This window comes from Eucyclogobius newberryi, unplaced genomic scaffold (genome assembly GCF_026437365.1).
Source record: "Eucyclogobius newberryi isolate DKJ021-1_F unplaced genomic scaffold, fEucNew1.0.hap1 SCAF_14, whole genome shotgun sequence".
In the NCBI taxonomy this organism is placed as follows: domain Eukaryota; kingdom Metazoa; phylum Chordata; class Actinopteri; order Gobiiformes; family Gobiidae; genus Eucyclogobius; species Eucyclogobius newberryi.
The window spans coordinates 13,446,354-13,466,559 of NW_027315768.1; the positions used below are offsets into that span (position 1 = coordinate 13,446,354).

At 39.3% G+C, this 20,206-nt stretch overlaps 1 protein-coding gene across 1 annotated transcript in view; it reads left to right on the forward strand.

The window, feature by feature from the left end:
• The window catches only part of LOC140359423 (WD repeat, SAM and U-box domain-containing protein 1-like), a 28,094-nt gene that overhangs the window by 7,340 nt on the left and 548 nt on the right, over positions 1–20,206 (forward strand). The window contains exons 8-9 of the mRNA XM_072444349.1: positions 3,200–3,229; positions 9,142–9,321. Of these exons, the coding sequence (XP_072300450.1) occupies positions 3,200–3,229; positions 9,142–9,321 (210 nt within the window). The remainder of the gene's footprint in view (positions 1–3,199; positions 3,230–9,141; positions 9,322–20,206) is intronic.

Here is a 20,206-nt window from a genome sequence, read left to right on the forward strand (position 1 = left end):
GGCTCTTCTAACCCTAAGATATTGTTCACTGCTCTAAGAAGAAAGTCAAACAAAGTGATGGGATGCAAGGAAATAGACCAATAAAACTGAAATTAGAGGACAAAGTATGTGAGGATGCAAGTGTGGTCGCTAATGCCTTCAATCATTATTTTGTCACATCTATACAAAATATACATCATTTTGATCAATGAAGTTTTAAGTTGTGCCTTTGAATATGCATGCCCCTATATTGACATTTAGCAAAGTGACAGAGTCAAAGATTGAAACGATCATATCTATTAAATCATCAAAAGCAAAGGACAATTATAATATCGATACTGTGTTTTTAAAAATTAATTAAGTCTCATTAATTCCATCTATTAGTTAATGAAGGAATGTTTCCCGCTGCATTGACAATAGCTGTGATCATGCCCATTTTTAAGTCCTTTGAACAAATGGAGATAAGCAATTATAGACTTATAAGTATGTTCCCAGCAATATCAAAAGTAGAAAAATGTATCTCAGAACAAATCCTTTCATATCTGAATTCTTCACCATTTACATTGCATCCCAGAAATCTCATTCTACTGGAACATTTACATGCTGATGAGACTATTGTCTATATCCATGCAAAAACAAAGCAGCAGCTGGTGAGAAGCCATCATCTGTAATGCTGTCAGTCAGTGATTGGTTTAAAAACTCTGTCACCAAAATCATGTTTGTTTTTTCAAAGTCTGCAAATAAGGAGAGTGATCCAACTGCTATGGCAAGCCCTACAAATGGTAGAAATATACAAGTATTTAGGTGTTATTATGGACCCTCAATTGTTTAAAAAACATTAAAGTGAGAAATAAAATGTAATTTAATCTGGTGAATTTCAAACACATTAGAAATATTTTCACAACAGAGGCCTCAAAACGATACCTAAACACCACCATTTCCTCTCACAAACAACACAGTCTGACGAGCTAGACTCGGACAACACTGCGACACTGCTGCCCATAGAAAGACTATTGACCTTATTCCGCTCCGCCCACTCCATTGTAATTACACTTCCAGTCCAATGGGAACGCCGTTGGTTTAAATGGAGAGCGAGGGAAAAGTCTTGCCGCTATGCTATAAAGCAGATTGATTAGTGTAAAATATGTGCCAAACAATTCACCGATTCCCTGGGCGGTCCGAAAACACCTTTTTAGCCTGTGAAAAACTTATTTTCCCTTGAGGTCGGCAGCTCTATCTTAACTAACAACCAGAAGAAGGATTACGTCGTATGGCGGCACCCAGACGGCGTCCAGACGGCGCTAATCTAATGATCTATTCTGACATAATTCTGATCTACAAAGCCTTTCATTGTCCACTAAACGAGTTTATATAATTAAACTTAAATAAAAACACTCGAGCATTGAGCAGAGACTGCAAAATCCTGTTCAGGAAAACGTCATTTGGACATTCTGCTTTTTCATGCCACACTTAGTTGGAATCTGGTCCCCACAGAACTGAGGAACATGACATAGATTCATAGCTTTAGTAGAAGTGTTAAACTGTGGCCTTTGGACAGACATTAGATAAAATCACCTTTATTCCACTGAGGCAACACAGATTAGGAACAGTGTAATCATAAAAACGGATAACTCTTATCTTAATAATAAGAATAATAACACTCTGATTTACAGCTGTTGTATACACATATGAACATAACGTGAACTAACCTTTGGGTTTTATTTTTCTGTCTTTTTTTCTGTCTTGTTGGGGAGATTGTGATTTGTCTATTTTCAAGTCTTTCTCATTTTATGTTGTGTGTGCTTTTAGCATGTTCTATTCTATTATTTTATGTATTGTATTTCACTGATCTTCATTGTGAGTGGTTTATGTCTGTTAAATGTCCTATTTAGTGGGGACTACAAATGAAAATGAGCCTGCATGGCTAACACATTTACATGTTGGATTAACACACATTGATTGTTTAATGTGCACTGTCCCATATGAAATAAATAAACACAGAAGAGGTTTTTGATTCTGCTGCTGCTGCGGCATTTGGATCCAGACCTGGACCAGAGTCCTCCTATAGTGACCTGAGGTTTAGAAGTGGTGGTGTAATTGAAACTTAAACCTAAATTTAGTTGTGTACCACATATTAACGGTTAACTAGTATTAATAGGCATACTCTGTTTAATTTAATATTTGTGTTTATGGAGTGCTAATGTTTTAGTCTGCATGGCTGTATTAGACTCTTCAAAGCTTTATAAACTGTCAATTTCACTTTTTCTTCAGTCACCCTCATTCTGGAATTTTGCCAAGGGCATATTGTAAAGGGCATGTTTAACAACTATTCACCTGCACTATTTTTTCCCCATCAATACAATACTCCAAATATTTTTTAGCATCATATGAATGTTATTGACTTTATTTCCTTAACTATTATCTTTAGTATGCATTAATTAGTGCTTTATAAACACTACCTAATTCCTGAATAACCCTATCATAGCATTTACCTCTTAATGTGTGGTCCCTAAACCCTAATGCTCTGTAATCTTACCATGTAATCAACCCTCATCTAAATCTCTTTACATAGAATATTTTTACATTTGTTCACAAGTCAGTGTTTCATTGTAGTCACTTCGACACTGTTTTTGAAAAACAAGATGTTTCCATTTTTATCTTTGTCATTCTCAAGGTCTCAAAGTAGACTGTAGGATTAAATTCAAAACTGTGACCTGGAGCTTTGTATAGTTATTCCTTGTTTAGATTGTTTAGATCTGTCACCATTCAATAGTACTGTGCACCATTAATCAAAGCCAAACAAGAAAATGCCTGCTCCCCTCAAACGCACCATAAATTCTCTTTAAAATGACTCCTTCTGGCAAAGTTACAAAACTCAGGGACCATTTTGGAGCCACAATTCCTCCCTGAAGAGCGTTTTGGGAGATGCCCAGCTCCTTCCATGTGCTGTACTGCCCAGGCTCACGATCTGAACTAACTATAGAGACTGATGATTAGTGGCAGAGCAGAGCAAACTAGCAGAGATGTGCCTGTATCAATGCAAAGGGATTTATACAACAGTCTCCAGACATGAAAGGAGAGAGTTGGTGATGTAGTTCTGAGACATTGTACAGACTGTGTGGAGCCAACATGTGCTCTTTGTTTAACTAAGTAGTTAATACAACTGCAGCTTTACCTGTTTTGACCAGCTAAAATGATTCTCTTTCATGTCTTTCTGCAGAACCTGAATCTAAACCAGCTGTGTGTGAAGGTAAGATGAATGATACCATAGAGACTCCTTGTCAAATTACTCACACTCTAAATACTCCCAGCTACTAATATTTTTGTTCATACATGGAGCATTTCACTATTTTCAAGGGTTGCTATGATTAGCCTCAAATGATCATCAAATAATCTCAATCCATTTCAATTCTGAAGTAAAGGACATTTTTCCCAACATTGAATGGTGTAAAAAACCTTCCTCCTTGACATTGCACTTCTTCTTTGACATTCTTGACAAAATAACAATGATATGCATTTGTTTATATGCAACTGTTTTACAATGACAACATTGGAAAAAATGAGTCGAGGACTCTTACATCATCTTCTTTTCTTTTTTTAATTCAGATTTGTTTCTAGCTTGAAGGTTTTATTTGACAGAACAGTTGTAGCATGAAAGGGGACAGAGGGTAGAAACATTAGTCAAATTAAGGCAATGGGATCAAAGCTGCAGTAGTTTCAATAACCAATACAGTACAAGTGCAACGGTCTTAACCACTGCACCACCAGCGAGCACTCTTCTCCTTTTCAATGTTGTGGATGTGGGGCAAAGAAGCCTTGTGCAGAGTATAGAAACGGGTGTATCTTTATATATAATATGCATAACAACGGCCCAAACACAATTATATTTAAATCACGCCCCCTTGAATAAAATAAAATAATATATTCGATTTGTGTAGATAAGACACATGTTCAGCACATCACCATGAACACAAAAAAGCCAATGTGAACTTTATATTAAACTGTGCTAACATCGCTATGTCCAAATACTGCAATAATTTGTCCTATCACAATTATGCAGACGAGTCAGATCTATGTTTCACTGGCGGCAGGTGAATATGGACCAGTAGATTCACAGTGGATTCACTGCATCCAACAGATCAGTGTGTGGATGCAAAACTGTCTCCAGCTGAACTCAGACAAGACTGAAATCTTCGTCTTTGGCCCCTTAGTGGCACCAAGTGATACAACAGCCGTATTTAAGGCCATTGCCTTTTCACTTTTAAGATGACCTTCGAGACCTATACACGAAGTGTCTTGCCCACGGACACAACAACCACACATAGGCTAGATCTCTCTAATTTCATTCAAAGCACTATGTATGATATCAACTTTATTTCATTCCACTTAAAATGACAAAAAAGCAGCTCTCACTGTCATATACAGTGCATGCATGATGTTTTGCATCATTTGCAGTTTAAGCTACTTTATATAAATTATAATCAAACTACTGACATCTTGTAGAAGCCACATGGAGAGCTGGTTTACTTCACTCAAATATATTCCATATTTACTGAAAGCTGTTCTTAGTTAATTTGTTGGATGCTTCTGTCTCCCTCAGTGCTTTGGTGTTTACTTATTGTAGCTCTAAAGTTGAGAACTTTTTGATGTTCAGATGGTTTATTGAGGAGTGTGTTTGAAGGCGATGTAAACCGCAATATTTACTGTGTTTTACTTTCATCTGTATATGAAGAACATTTCTCCTGATAGTGATGTATAGAGGAAGAAAGAAAAGGCTTCACACGGGGTTGCAACATTTCAAAGGGATTATTGGGGTTTAACAGGAATAGACGAGGGATGAACACTTCTGAACGTTTGTTACTGAAACAATGAGGGATGTACACACTCTTTACAACCTGAAAATAAGCAAATACATTTTAATAGCTATGACTTCACAATCCCAGCTTAAGTAACAGCATCAACAGAGTTGCTCAGTAACCACTAAGCAATGACGAGGACATTTTTGGCATCCAGACAAACTAGTATGGTAAAGACTTACAGCGCGTGTCATCTGGAGTTATATTTGTGCTGGTATATCAGGTGCTGTTCCCTCAAACATCTACAAACGGAGGAAGGTCATTGACATCTGAGCAAACAAAATAAACAACCTGTCAAATATAATGGACACATCATAGAAGCAAGTTAAATCCCTAAAGAGGAGCAGAATGATTAGGACTGAGACCACTGTGGGGTGCCGGGATATATAACCCATAAAAACATGTTTGATTGTTAAATTGAGTCATAAATTGTTATATAAAAAGGTCAATGACTGACATTTAGCAAAAAATCTGACCATGTTGAATTAATTTTATTTAATAAATAAAGTCAAAGTTCCCATTGGATATTCTACAGAAATCTACTGGGATTTTCTCACCCCCTTTGTAACCCTAGTTTCACATGAGGAGATTGTTGTGGGGACAGATTATGCCATTGGCTGGGACCAGACTTTGGCTGGCTTTTCTCTAAATAACTTTACAGTTTAAGTTGCTGTAAGGAGTGTTTCATCGGAGAAAAATATTAAATTATCATCTTTAGCCTCCTTCTCATGCTTCTGCCTACAGTCTATAACCCTCTTCTTGTGGCCACTGGTTTGAAAAGAGAGCCTACCAGTCAGGGTAACAAAGAAGATTAGTTTAAGATGAAACTTGAATAGTGGAACAGGCTATTATCAGGAAGCCCCTCCTGTAGGACACGGCTCACCCAGCCCAAAGTAGGAAAAATATCGCATTTCTCAGACAAGGTTCAGAGATTGAGAAATACTTTTGGATGAAACGTTTTGTTTTGATCAAAATGGGGTCCAGATGACTACAAATGAATCATTTTCTATGAACTTACAGTTTGAGCTGTGTCATCTTGGTCTTTGGTAGAATCTTGTTTATAGTGGATGGTGCTTCTCCTGTTTTGGCTCATTTGGGGTCTGAAGCCATGGCTCCTTTTGTCTGCACACTCCCTGCATCATCAGTCTTCCTGTTTGCCTCTACAAATGTGTACGTAATGCAGCATCCAAAGATAAGACGCATAAAAGACATATTCAATTAAATCACATTGTCGAGTGGAGCGGCTTTGCAAATATTTACCCAATTCATTGCACTAGAAAGACCAGAGTATATGTGATGGTTACTCAGCGGCACATCTAAGGCCTGAGATATGCAGAAAGTACACAGTTTATGGAAACATTCAGAGCGGTGCATGTACGTCAGCGTTTGTGAAGGTTCTGGGCTCGTTTGTCCTGTGGAGATGGGAGAGAAAACAGAGGAGGCTTATTGGAGAGTGTCATTGTTGTATTAGAATAGCATGTGATTCAAAATGCATTTATGTAACATTTCTGCTTGAGTGTCAGCCACCTGCTTGTTTCCATGGAGATGTTGCTTGGCCTGAAATGCATGGCATGAGACTTCTCTATATTCAAGGAGATGACTCCAGGTCAAGTTACAGGTCAGATCTGTAGAGAGGCGAGTGCTCTCGCTTTGAAGGAGACATTCTATTCAAAATAACCTTTGATGAGCCCTTAACCTTGTAACAACGGTGTTTCCATTGTTGCACTTAAAGTGGTATTTTGATTTTAGCATTCTGTATTGTCCTGTAACTGAAGCTTGAGTGCTCGGAAAATTCCTGTTTTCACCTATCCCCTATCCCCGCCCACACCCCTGTACACAGTTCAAAACTTCAAATGATACATGTAGAGTTTCACAATGTCATGTAGACGTTATACAAAAATAAAGACCTGTAAATGACGAGTCACCATGAAGAGGGCAGCAGGACCTGAAAGAGTCTAAATCTCAGTGGGACTTTCCTGTTTAAATTAAAGTCAATAGTTCTGCAGTTTTTAACAGGACGTCAATGGACTTGTTTCTGTTGCCGCGCCGTTTTAAATCAATATTGTAATTTATAATGAACAAAATGTAAAAATGATCATCTGTTATATTATTTCAATACTAAGAAACCTGAAAAAAGCATAATATGTCACCTTTTAAGGCTATTGGAGCAGAAGACACCTGCATTTGAATAAATGCAAGAAGTTCATTTGCAAAAACGGTTTACTATTCTCTTCACCCTTTACACTGCAGACTTCAGACACGACACGGACAGCTGTGTCCTGCAGAAGTTCTCTGATGACTCTGCCATCATCGGACTCATCACGGACGACGATGATGCGGAGTACAGAGGACTGGCGCAGGACTTTGTGGACTGGTGTCGGCGGAACCACCTCCTCATCAACGCGGGGAAGACCAAGGAGATGGTGGTGGATTTCCGCAGACGCCACCCCACTGCCCCCTCACCAGTGAACATCCAGGGACGGGACATTGAGAGAGTGGACTCATACAAGTACCTGGGTGTTCATCTGAACCACAAACTGGACTGGACTCATAACACAGACGCACTGTACAGGAAGAGCCAGAGTCGGCTCTACCTCCTGAGGAGACTCGGGTCTTTTGGAGTGACAGGGCCACTCCTGAAGACCTTCTACGACTCTGTGGTGGCATCAGCTCCTGTAGGTGTGGCCTGCTGGAGCAGCAGCATCACAGAGAGGGAGAGGAGGAAGCTGGACAGAGTCATCAAGAAGTCCAGCTCCGTCCTGGGCTGTGCTCTGGACTCGGTGCAGGAGGTGGGGGACAGGAGGGTCCTGGCTAGATTCACATCTATGCTGGACCATGAGTCTCACCCCTTGCAGGACACTCTGTCCGCTCTGGAGAGCAGCTTCAGTGAGAGACTGATCCACCCTCGCTGTGTGAAGGAAAGGTTTCACAGGTCTTTCCTTCCTGCTGCTGTCAGACTTTATAACAAACACTGTTAGTCCTGAACACTCGCAATACTGACCTAACCTAATACTGATGTGCAATTCTGTCATATGTGCAATTGCTGTTGGAATTCATGTGCAATTCATGTGCAATCTATGTGCCGTCGTGACACATATTCATGTGCAATTACTGTCGTGATCACATGCAATGGTATTTATGTATTTATTTATTTGTCTATGGGAGTTTTTATTTATTTATAGGAGATCTTCTACTGAAAGTGTTTTTCAGACTTCCTATAAGTGATCTGTTCTTCTGTATCTACCTCTGTATCTACCTGCGTTGCACCAATGAAATTTCCCCATGTGGGACAATAAAGGAATATCTTATCTTATTTACTTTGATCTGGCAGTGTTTTTAAAAGCCACATTTTGTTGTGCATTGAAAATAGCTCTTCTTGAGCAAATCCCCTGAACTATATTGTTATTAATAATACTTGTAGAAGATGGGCTCATAAACAAAAACATCTTAGTGACATATTTTCAAATGGAGAGATCTGTTTTTTTAAATAAATATGAATCTCCCAGGCAGGGCAAAAACATTTCTAGGTGCTAGATAAGCAGGTAACACCTTTGACCTTTAACCTGATGTGTCATATGAAGGGTAAGCTGTGAGGATAGTGTGGAACGCGTTATCTGAAAGGTGGAGTGATCCTGGAGGAGACTTGTTTAAATGAATAAATCTTAGCACCAACTGGGACAAATACACATGGATTTGTCTTACTTGTTTACATTTTTGATTAGTTCATAATGATGAACACATAGTGTTTAAAACATTAAACACTATGAGGTAAAATAATGATTTTACCTCATAGTGTTTAATGTTTTTTCTGTGTAGGTTCCAGGTAAACGGGTGACATCCTTTCACACGGGCTAATCTATTACATCACTGCAGTTTGTGCCCGCTCTATGAAATCACACTTATGCTATTTTGTAGTGTAGATTAACTTGGAACTGTTTTACTTTATTTATTACACCCAAAGATTGAATAAGGTGCTTTTGTTTCAAGTCCAGAGTGCCTTGGATCTTTTTGGCGGCACAATAGCGTAGCCGTTAGCTTCTAGCGTAGCCATTAGCTTCTTACATATAAATAAATATATAAATACATTTTAGAGCTCAGATTTGATGGATGAATCTATGGATATGCTAGATATGTTATCCTTTCTGGCAATATTTAATCTAATGTTTCCTCAATACTTGGATCACATGTATGTTTTGCACGCTTGTTCTTTTTGTGACTTCTACACAGCACTGTGCTATGTTTTTGTGTGCATCAAGCCTAAATTACAGCCTCTGAATTAATGCAATCTTTCTACTTTGTTTCTCAGACAAGAAGCTTCCCTCTCACTCCAGGCTAATGCTGCTCTCTGATTGGTCAGAGGAGGACGTTCAGACCTGGTTGTGTGAGGAGGGACTGGAAGAGCTCTGTGCTGTCTTCAAAACCAACAACATGGACGGACCCGAGCTCAACCGCCTGAACAAGGAGACCACAGTGGAGATGGGGATCGGTGAGTCGGCTGTAGTAGTGGATTTATACTTGTTTCCCTACATGACATGGTGTAAAGCTGTTTTAGATTATAAACGGCTTTTATGGCTCCCCTGGACTGTCTGTTAGGTTTGAGGTCTGGACAAGTTTAAGAAATGTCAGCAAACAGCAGCTTTACTTATTGTTTAATTCACAAAAAAAATTAAAAGAAACTAGGTGGGATTTTAAATCAGATTTGATCCGTGCATACTTTATTACCATTTACTATTAAAGTAAATCAGACATCAGAGGCCAAAACTGCAGAAAAACTCCACGTGTCTAGAAGCAGCTTCTGTTTGAAGTAGAAGTGAGACTTTTTAGGAAAAATGTATGAAACCAGATTTCAACTTTAAACTTTTGTTAGCTTAGTCATCATAAGACTTCCACAATTAGCTAATCTTCCAGCTCGTAGGAAGTCCTGACCAAGATTAGCTCAAAATCTGGAGATGTGTCCCTGGCTGCTGCACTGTGGAGCCCACTGCCCCTGGTAGGTTACCACAGTGATACTCATCATTTTCCCTTAGGGAAATTTGTCCCCTGCATTTGACCCAATCCTTGAATCTGCTTCATCCTTTTTTCATATTTAAATTAAAGTTATAAGGCATTAACATCTCCTAAAGTGATTGGCTTAAAAAGAGTAGAACCCCAAAGGCTCATTTTGTCACATCTTGCCGTCAGTGCAATTGATGACAGCGCAGGGCATGGAATTCTAAACAAGAGACGTGATCATGACAAAATATGGGGTGGAGTAAAGCAACTTGAGGGTGTGGTGCATTCTGTGATTGGCCAGAATCGTGGCGCTATCAAAACTGCAACGCAGGTAGATACAGAGGAAAAGGACAGATAACTTATAGGAAGTTTAAAAAACACTCTTAATAGAAGAACTTTCATAAACAAAAACTCTCAAACAAAAACCCCTATAGACAGAAACCTCTCATTTCTTAATAAGGAATGGAGGGGGAAAATAAAGGTAAGATAAAATAAAAACAGCTAGCATAAGACAAAATAATACTAATAATAATGGTAAAATAAACACTATTTACATCAGTTATATGCACATGAATGTGACATTATTGCGTGTGAGTACAACAGTAATTGCACATGAATATGACAGTATTGCACATGGTTACGTCAGTAACATTGCAATATTTGAATATACCCATTGATAAACTCATTTCAGTTTGATGAAAACAAATATTACAAGTCAAATTCTGTCTCAACAGAGACCAAACCAAGATTAAATCAAGGCTAATTTATACTGAATAAGGACAATCAATCAACAGCACATTTCTGTTAAATGCTGTTATTGCTATGCATTTAGTTTGTTGCAATGTCAATTACTGTGTTAGCCAATATAGCACCAAGAGAAACAAACGCTGATTAACATTTACTACAAATTAGTTTTATTTCTTTGTGAAACCTGAACAAATTGCACAGATACAGAAAAAAAAAGAGATAAAATAACGTTACAATTTATCCATGTTTAAGTTGCTTTTACTGGCATCACTATCAGCAGTTTTGTCCAATTACTCCTTTACCCTCACCATATGCAGAAAACCTGTTCGCTCGCTCACAAACAAACTAAAGGTTAAAAAACAAATATGCACCGTTTGTATTGTGAGCGTGTGCAAAGCGAGAGGCAAAACTATGTGTACTTCATTAAACAGCATGCAAACAAAGTCCAAAAACTGCTCTCATTAGCTCTACATTGCTTGTTTTTTTTCTGCAACAATCCAACTCTAATCATACAAGGACCTTTCTATTCAATAAAAACAACAGCCTATTAATTTGTGCAGTTAGGACTCTCACCGTAGTGCATTTGCCTGCCCACACAAACAGTGCCGCTGCTGTTCCTGCATACTAATGACTCCACACCTAAGAGGTTCTGAAAGTATAGTTTTGCAGCTACCTGTATAACATTGACTGGAAATTGTCTGTGCATGCTGTAGTTTTAAAGGTAAAAAGCATTAGTAAAAGCTTTGAGATGACTTGGTCTTTACATACATCATATTGTAAATATTGATATAGGGCTGCATAGCGTTTGAAAAAATAAAGTCAAATTTTTTGGCTCCAGTGCACTTTTATTTTTATAAAACACAAAACAAGACAAAAAAGGTCCCAATGAAAGTCAGTAAGACATGCTGGATTCAACACGTCATACCATTTGTCCCAATGTTACCGTGGACAGAGCTGTGACCAGATTGTCCAGATTTCATGGATCCTAAACCCCAGAAATTTGAGAAAACAGATAAAATCAAGAACTGTCTCTGTCAGAGAACAACTTAATGATAAGCAAAGCAAGGTTCCCCCTCGTAACTGTCCCAGGTGTTTGTTGTCCCTGGATAAAGGCTGCTGCACAAGGACTTCCTCCACATTTGCTAGAGGTCAGTTTGAGCCCTTTCCTGCAGATGAAATGGTGGAAAGTCTTCTCATTGATGATAGATTGATGACTCCACACTTTCAGACACGGTCGTTGTAGATTTGCTTGAAGAAACCATCTGGGAGGATTCTTCTGCTTGTCTTATGCACTTGATGTCTTTTGGTTGGAATATGACAAGTTTTGTGGAATGTTTCTCAGGAGTGCAAACTGACAGATGGCAGACTCCTCAGCTGCACTTGTAGCAGAGCACTGCTTATTCTAGAGGCAGGAGAGGAACATTCTGTTTCTCTTATCCACTGCATGTCTTTAGGTGGGAAAATTACAGGGATTGTTGCCTTAAAGCCCACTTGAGTTCTGATGAAGTTCACTGGACTGTTTCTCAGTAGTGAAGATTGACAAATGTCTGACTCGTCAGCCCCACCTTCACATACCACCTCTGGTCACTGATGGTCCTCACACGTTAGTGACTGTCCTGCTCCTGAGCTCTCTTCTGTACAGGAGGAAGAACTGGTGGAATTTTTATCTTCCGATTCAGATTTCTTGACCTGACCTTGACATGTCCCAATTTGGCATGAAGTTCATTGAATGAGCAGAATCCTCAATGTTGCCAAAAGTGTTTTTTATGGTGGCTCACGGTAATAAATAGATGCTGTTGAGCTTCAGCCGGAGTAATTCTATTCACAGAGTTCACAAAAGAACATTTCTTGACACTAAAGTATTCTATATAGCAGGTCTATACGGGCCTGCACCGGTCACGTAAGAACAAAAGCCAATACACTAACAAGTGCAAATATGTGCCCAGTATATATCGGCCAACTGATATGTGAACAATATAAATATAATATATATCCTCTGTGAGAAATAACAATCACACGTTTCATCAATTTTAGGGCTGCAAAGATTACTCGAGTAAATCCAGTACAAAATTTATTTGATTAATAAAAAGCTTTGATTATTATTTTATTGCCTCGATGATTCATTTAATTTACAAATTTAATTTAAAAACGGGTGAATCTGTGGCGCCCAGAGCGCACGGAACCACTTTTGTTTCACACAGAGCTTTTCCTGCTCGGACCTGCAACTAAAGCACAACAGAGAGAGCGGCGTGTTTTAAACTCACGAGTGCGACCGGGAAGAGTTTGGTTGTGTGAAAGAGCACGATGTTTTGGGCGGTAAGTCTGAAATTATTTTGCAGCATTAGCTCCGTGTGCCGTTCTCTTTAGCCTCTGTGTCTTCGCCTCGTCATCTTCACTTATTTCACACTCACAGTCCTCTGAGCTCTTTCACACAACAAACTCTCTTCCCAGTCACACTTGTGAGTTTAAAATACGCCGCTCTCTCCTTTGTTGCGCTTTGAAACAGCGATACATCCATGGAAACAGCATGAGGACCGCGATTATGAAGCAGAAAGACACGGAGGCTAAAGGAAACACCAGGATCACTGGTCTCACTCAACATAAAGTTTCTTATTTTAAGTCACGTGACATAAAAATACATTAATTCATTCTGACAAGTTAATTAGTCCTTTATATATATATTTTTATATATAAACAGAACAGTTTGGACTGGTGAAGTGAAATGTTGCTGTTTTGGGGACAAACTTATGTGAATTAAAGATTGAAATGTGTTATTTTAAGCAGAAAATTAAAACCTTATTTGTTATTTATTACTATGAACTTTAACATTTATTTCAAAAATGACTTAATATGCTTTAATGGTTTACAGAATGTACAAAAAATAACCGATTAATCGAAGAAAGAATCAATAGAGAACTCGATTACCAAAATAATCAATAGCTGCAGCCCTAATACATTTCAAGAAAATTATATATTGCCTCAAATTTAAATAACCAGAATTTGTGTGTGGACTGTAATTCTTCCTCTTCTGTTGTAAATGTCCACAGAGCAAACCTCACGTTGTTGTAAATTGGACAAATTATCTTCCCATCCTTTAGTGCAGCGCAGCCAGCAAACTATCATTTACCTCACACTGTTTGGGTGAAAAGCGCGCACACAAACAAACACACACAGAAATGACCAGTGTATTTGATATAATATTCATGAATCTTTGGTGGTGGAATAAGTGATTGAACTGACCACATCTCCACATAGACAGCTCCACTCTGCACTTTCTATTGTCAACTCACATTATCAATCTAAATGTAAATGGAGGTGCAGCACTAACAGTTGGCGGTGCGGTGGCGGTGGCGTTGCTGACCCCTGCTGAGGGGCTTATCGAAACCACTCAGGAGGTAATGGGTCAGAGAGAGACCCTGGTCAGTTTGATGGAGAGCGGTCAGTTTTCTGATCATTTTGAGTAATTATGCTGAGGGCAGGCGCCACTGGCGTAAATTACGGCGCTCGTTTGTTGCGCAGTGCGTAACGTCAGACAGTGCACGGCGTTAAAAGCATCGGAAAATAGGCTGCGATATGCCGCTCCGAAGCGGCGGAGTGTGATCATATTAGCTTTCAATATCGAGCGCCGTGGGCGGCCACATTTTGTAAGTACTTTTTGCAGTGTCCCACCGCCGTCCTCAAGCGTCCTCAGCCCAGCCAGAACACTGCAGTAACACATATTTCAGCCATACTATTATAACCCCATAATTAAAGCTGCAAGCGGCATCCAACGGCCCTCGCGGGCCGCCGGCCTTCCGACTCTGCTCTCTGCATTTTACAGAGATGGCGCTAACGCAATTGTCTAAGAACTAAGACAGCGACACATTGGACATGTACAATGCTGTGCTTAACCAGTGCAAATGAAGACAAATATCGGTCAAATGTGCAGCTCCAGCGCACAGAGACCGTGACACTTGGAATAAAAATATGGATAACTTTTGATGCCCCGCTTGTGTAGATGATTCTCCCCAAATATGAACTTGATCGGATAATCGCCCTAGGAGGAGTTTGTTAAAGTGTGAAGTGTAAAAATGTGGTCATTTTAGAGATTTTGCGGTTTCCCCATAGGGATAACATGGGATGTTTCTGTCATCGCTACGGCTACGCTTTACCAAATATGACTTTGGCTCCCATACTTTTATTTTGGGGATGGCAAATGAGAATTGTGTGCAAAATGTCATGTCATTTGGAAAAACTCTTGTTTATAGGCCACTCTGAAGGCCAAATAGTCCAAATTCTGCGAAAAGTTTGCGGCTCAGCTGCACAGAGACCGTAAATGTTATCCATAAAATTTGAATAACTTTTGATGCCCCACTTGTATAGAGGAGGTACACCGATTTTGAGATCGGTGGGCCAAACGCACTAGGAGGAGTTGGTTAAAGTGTGAAGCGTAAATGTGAACATTTCAAGGATTTGGCGTTTTTCCCATTTGTGACAGTATATTTGCAGCTCCACGGCACAGAGACCGTACCACTTAAAATCAAAATATGGATAACTTTTGATGCCCCGTTTGTGTAGATGATTTTCCCCAAATATGAGCTTGATCGGGCAATCGCCCTGGGAGGAGTTCGTTAAAGTGTGAAGCGTAAAAATGTGGTCATTTTAGAGATTTCGCTGTTTTCCCATTTCTGACATATATTTGCGGGTCCGCCACACAGAGACCGTAGCACTTAGAATCAAAATATGGATACCTTTTGATGGCCCGCTTGTGTAGATGATATTCTCCAAATATGAACTTGATCGGACAATCGCCCTAGGAGGAGTTCGTTAAAGTGTGAAGCGTAAAAATGTGGTGATTTGAGCGATTCAACGATTTTCCCATAAGGATATCATGGGATGTTTCTGTCATCGCTACGGTTACGCCGTACAAAATATGACTTTGGCTCTCATACTTTCATGATCAGGATGGCAAATTAGAATTTTGTTCAAAATATCATGTCATTTGGAAAAACTCTATTGCTTATAGGCCACTCTGAAGGCCAAATAGTCAGAATTCTGGGAAACGTTTGCGGCTCCGTCGCACAGAGACCGTAAAAGTTATCCTTAAAATGTGGATAACTTTAGATGCCCCACTTGTCTAGAGGACGTACACCGATTTAGGGGTTGGTGGGCAAAACGCACTAGGAGGAGTTCGTTAAAGTGTGAAACAGAAAAATGTTGATATTCGAGAGATTTAGCGGTATTCCCATAGGGATAACATGGGAAGTTTATGTCATCGCTACGACTACGCCGTAAAAATTAAGGCATTTGTCTGATTGGCTTTTTTGATAGGGACGCCAAAATAGAATTTTGGGTAAAGTTTAGAACATTTTGGTCAAACTAATTTTTGACCTTCAATGTTAATTTAAAGGTCACTCTGTAGGGGGCGCTATCGCGCCCATTTAAATTTTGTCATCATAAACTGGTCCAAACTAGAAAGTTGAACAACTGATTCAAATTTGGTCATAATCGGACTGGTTTTGATCAAATGGGAGCAATTTTTAGATCTGCAATATTCCAAAATAAGTTGTCCAACTTTGCGGCTGCGCCGCACACAGACCGTAAAAGGTATCTCCAAAAATTGGATAACTTTAGATGCCCCACTTGTCCAGAGGACGTACGCCAATTTTGAAGTTGGTGGGCAAAACGCCCTAGGAGGAGTTCGTCAAAGTTTGACGTGAACAAAATGGCTAACACAGCGTGTTTTCATTTTCAAAGGAAGATGGCGGCCATAGGGTAAGTCTGGGGGCGTGGCCACAATGATTTTTTTTTCTTTGTCCTCACGAGAGGAATGCGTGTCCCGAATTTCGTAGCTTTACGCCAAAGTTGACCTCGGGGCGTCTCCCATAGGCGCAATGTATTTTGACTTTTGTCGGTGGCGCTGTCGCGCCATTTTTTAACGAAAAAATAAATGGCCCAGAAAAAATCGAATTTTTCGCCGATTCTGAATTTTGGGCAAAGTTTGGTGAGTTTTTGAGCATGTTCAGGGGGTCAAATTAGAGATCAAAGCGCTGAAGAAGAACAAGAAAAATAATAATAAAAATAATAATATTTTTAGCAAAAACAATATAGCCGTTTCCACTATAACAACAAATTATACATCGTTTGAAAGCTCTAAGCCTTCCCGATGCCGCCATGGGGTGGAATCATCATTACGAGCGCTTACGCGCTCGTCACTCCCTATTCCGTCGGGATGCTCCGCCCACTCCCCATAGACTTCCATTGATTTGAGCAGATACAAGCATGGCCCATGCCTGCGGCATGGATTCTCGCGTACGGGACGATGCCAGGAGGGTTTTTGGAGGAATGCAGCGCTTCGCGCTGCTGTTGTCAACAATTAGTGAATGGGCTACGCCCATTCACTCATTGTTTACTATTTCTGTCATAGTAGGAGTAAGTATGCATGATCCATGCCTTCGGCATGGGCTAGTTCACTGTACTTGCCAGGGGCGACGGGGTACCAAACATGCGGGCGCAGCCCGCATGTTTGGTACCCGAAGGCCCTCCGCCCTGCTGGGGCTCGGGCCTAATAATCCCAGTGTGTGGACGGATGGACACGTCCTTCCACTGCACAAAGGTGAAGTAAGCCAACAATTACAGAGCAATTTCAAAACTTTAGAGAAATGTATTAAATACTCAGTTCTTAAATGTTAACTGTATTTTAAACACATCAGTGGCTTCTGACCAGGTCATAGCTCCTGCAGCGTGGGTAACTTCATAGGCAATAAATCAAATGAATTAGATTTGAGAAAAATGTTTAACTAATACATTTAAAAACATTTTAACACGTTTTCTGGATTGATTGACATAGTTTAGTTTTAGGGAAATACTACGATATTCATTTTTGTCTATCGGGCAGCTCTTGCCACAATACTAGCATTTCAAACTTTTAATACAGCAATAATAAATAAAAACACTTGACAATATATAATTAATAATAATAATAAGGAAAACATTTTTAAAAATGTGTGTCCCGCCGTGCGCACAGAGCAGACGAGTTTAGCGTCATTTCACACTCGATTTAGCGCGCGTACGTCACTTAATGAAAGCCTCGAGTTTTGTCTTGGTTTTGGAGGAGTTTAATCTGTAAAACACAGAGCCGTGGGACCTTACAGCAGCTACTATAATATACTAATATTTTCAGGAAGTGTCCATATTTTACTGTCTTCAATCGTCTTTTTCAATTCTCCGGATTTTGACAGTGGATTTGAGAATGACTCTTTGAAATGAGTCCAGATGACGACAACTAAATATTTGTCTACAATGGAACACTCCTGGATGAACGAGGGATTAAACCCACTTTTATTGTTTATTCATGGCCCAGCTCTAATTCCAGCACGTGTGTTCCCGTCTAACTTGGTGTCCTCTTCACCTTGAGGCTAAAGTAGTCCACACTCCGCCCTCTGCAGTTCTTTCTGGGGACCATGCTGTCCTTCTGTGTCGTCTGGCTCTTTGTCTCTCAGCACAGATTGACCAATTAACTTATTTTTCCCTCAGAGACCACAAAGGACGGAGCGTTCTGTTAATAGTCTGTCACCTCCTCCTCAAAAAGCCTGCTCTAGAGCTTATGCACAAACTGGCCTTTAGAAACACTCAAATGTCACAGTGTTGGATTTAAACTGGTTTTAGAGACGCCATTGCAGCTATGAACATGTTTTTTTTCCATGACAGATGCACCAATAAATCCCAAAACAGCTCGCCAAATGGACCAGTTTGAATACTTTGGACCCATCATTTCACATGTGAATGAACTCTGAACTCTACATCCAGTACTATGCTACTTCTACTACATAATCACAGCTGTTCTAAAAACCCTTCATTGGCTCCGTCATGTTTCAGGTTTACTTGGTTTGACCTTTCTCAAGGATTGATCTTTTAAAGCCGTTGCACCCTGAGTTTGGAATGATCTCCCTCTCGTTCTGTGCTCTTTGGACTTTAAAAAGCATCTCACTGGCCAGGCTCAAATTTGTCTGCATAATTTGTTGAATATTTTATTGTATTTTTTACTACTTTGTGAAGCACTTTGTTACTATGTCTGTGAAAAGCACTAAACAAATAAAGTTAACTTACTTTTAATGTAGCATAGAACTGAAGTACAACAGTAGAACACCTAACTTGATTTATTTAAAACGGAATACTGCAGGCAGTGTGGAGACTATGTAACTAATATAATCTCATTTAAAGTGAAAGTATTCAGTACTCTGATTAGACCATGTAATGGAAGTATTATTCTGTAACTAAATACATTTTGAAAATAGAGGGTGGCAATATGTCGAAGGATGATAATGTGAATGATGCTTTGAAGATATGCAACATTTGAATATCAGTTGGATAATTTGTCATAAATGTCACAAAAATAGCTGATAATTAAAAAGTTATGTTGTAAACTTTCAAATAAGGATAGATTGTGATATGTTTGTACTTTTGTAGTTCATTTTACGTACATTTGCTTTATAATTAAACCTAAACTATGTTTTCACACATTCTTGAGCGTTATCGGGACACAATAGTAGACATTTGTGTCAATATTTGAGTTGATGTCACGCAGACACTATATGTTCTTGTATTTCACGTATTTTTAATTATATTTTCCATGATTTTCCATTTAGCCAGTTTCAACTCCTTAACGCTTCAACCGATTTCAACATGTTATACCTCATTATGATCGCTTTCACAGTAGTATGTGTGCTATTACTTTTGACATTTTAACAACTTGTACTTTTTGCAGAATTTTCAAAAGTATTAGTACCGTCTACCGTCGTGACACATATTCATGTGCAATTACTGTCGTGATCACATGCAATGGTATTTATGTATTTATTTATTTGTCAATGGGAATTTTTGTTCATAGGAGATCTTCTGAAAGTGTTTTTCAGACTTCCTATAAGTGATCTGTTCTTTTCTTCTGTATCTACCTCTGTATCTACCTGCGTTGCACCAATGAAATTTCCCCATGTGGGACAATAAAGGATTATCTTATCTTACTTTTTCCCCATTTAAATGAATTTGGGCATTATGTGTGTCTGCGGAATTCTTTAGGCTTTATTCTTTATTCTTTAGAATGTTGTGACGGAGCCAGTCGAGCGAGAGAGAGAGAGGGGGGAGGGAGGGAGGGAGACACAGACACTCCAGCAATGGCTTCAGCCATGGCAGATTTTCTAGTTCAAAGTGTTCTTCCCAACACTGACACGATACAAACTTATCCTTATCTAGGATGCAGAACTCACCTCTGTGAATTATACTCTAAAGTAGAATGGCAGTCATTGGATGCAAGAAGAAAACAACTCTGCCACAAACTCTGTGTATAAGCCCAACTAGAGGCTTTATTGTACATCAGACCAAGTATTCACCGTTTGACATCACATCGTGTCAACACAGACGGGGAAAAAAGGCTTTCAACAACTTTGCTCATGTGGAATAAAACAGACACTTTTTAAATTCAATCATTTTATGCCTTTTAACGAGTTTAAAGCACTGGTCAAGGACTTCCCTCAGTGCCAATGCACTTGTTTTACATAAATCTATCTCATTGTATGTTCTAATGTGTTTTCATGTATATGTTAATGTTATTGATTGTTTTAGTATCCTGTGTTTGTTTATTTTGTGTTGTGTTT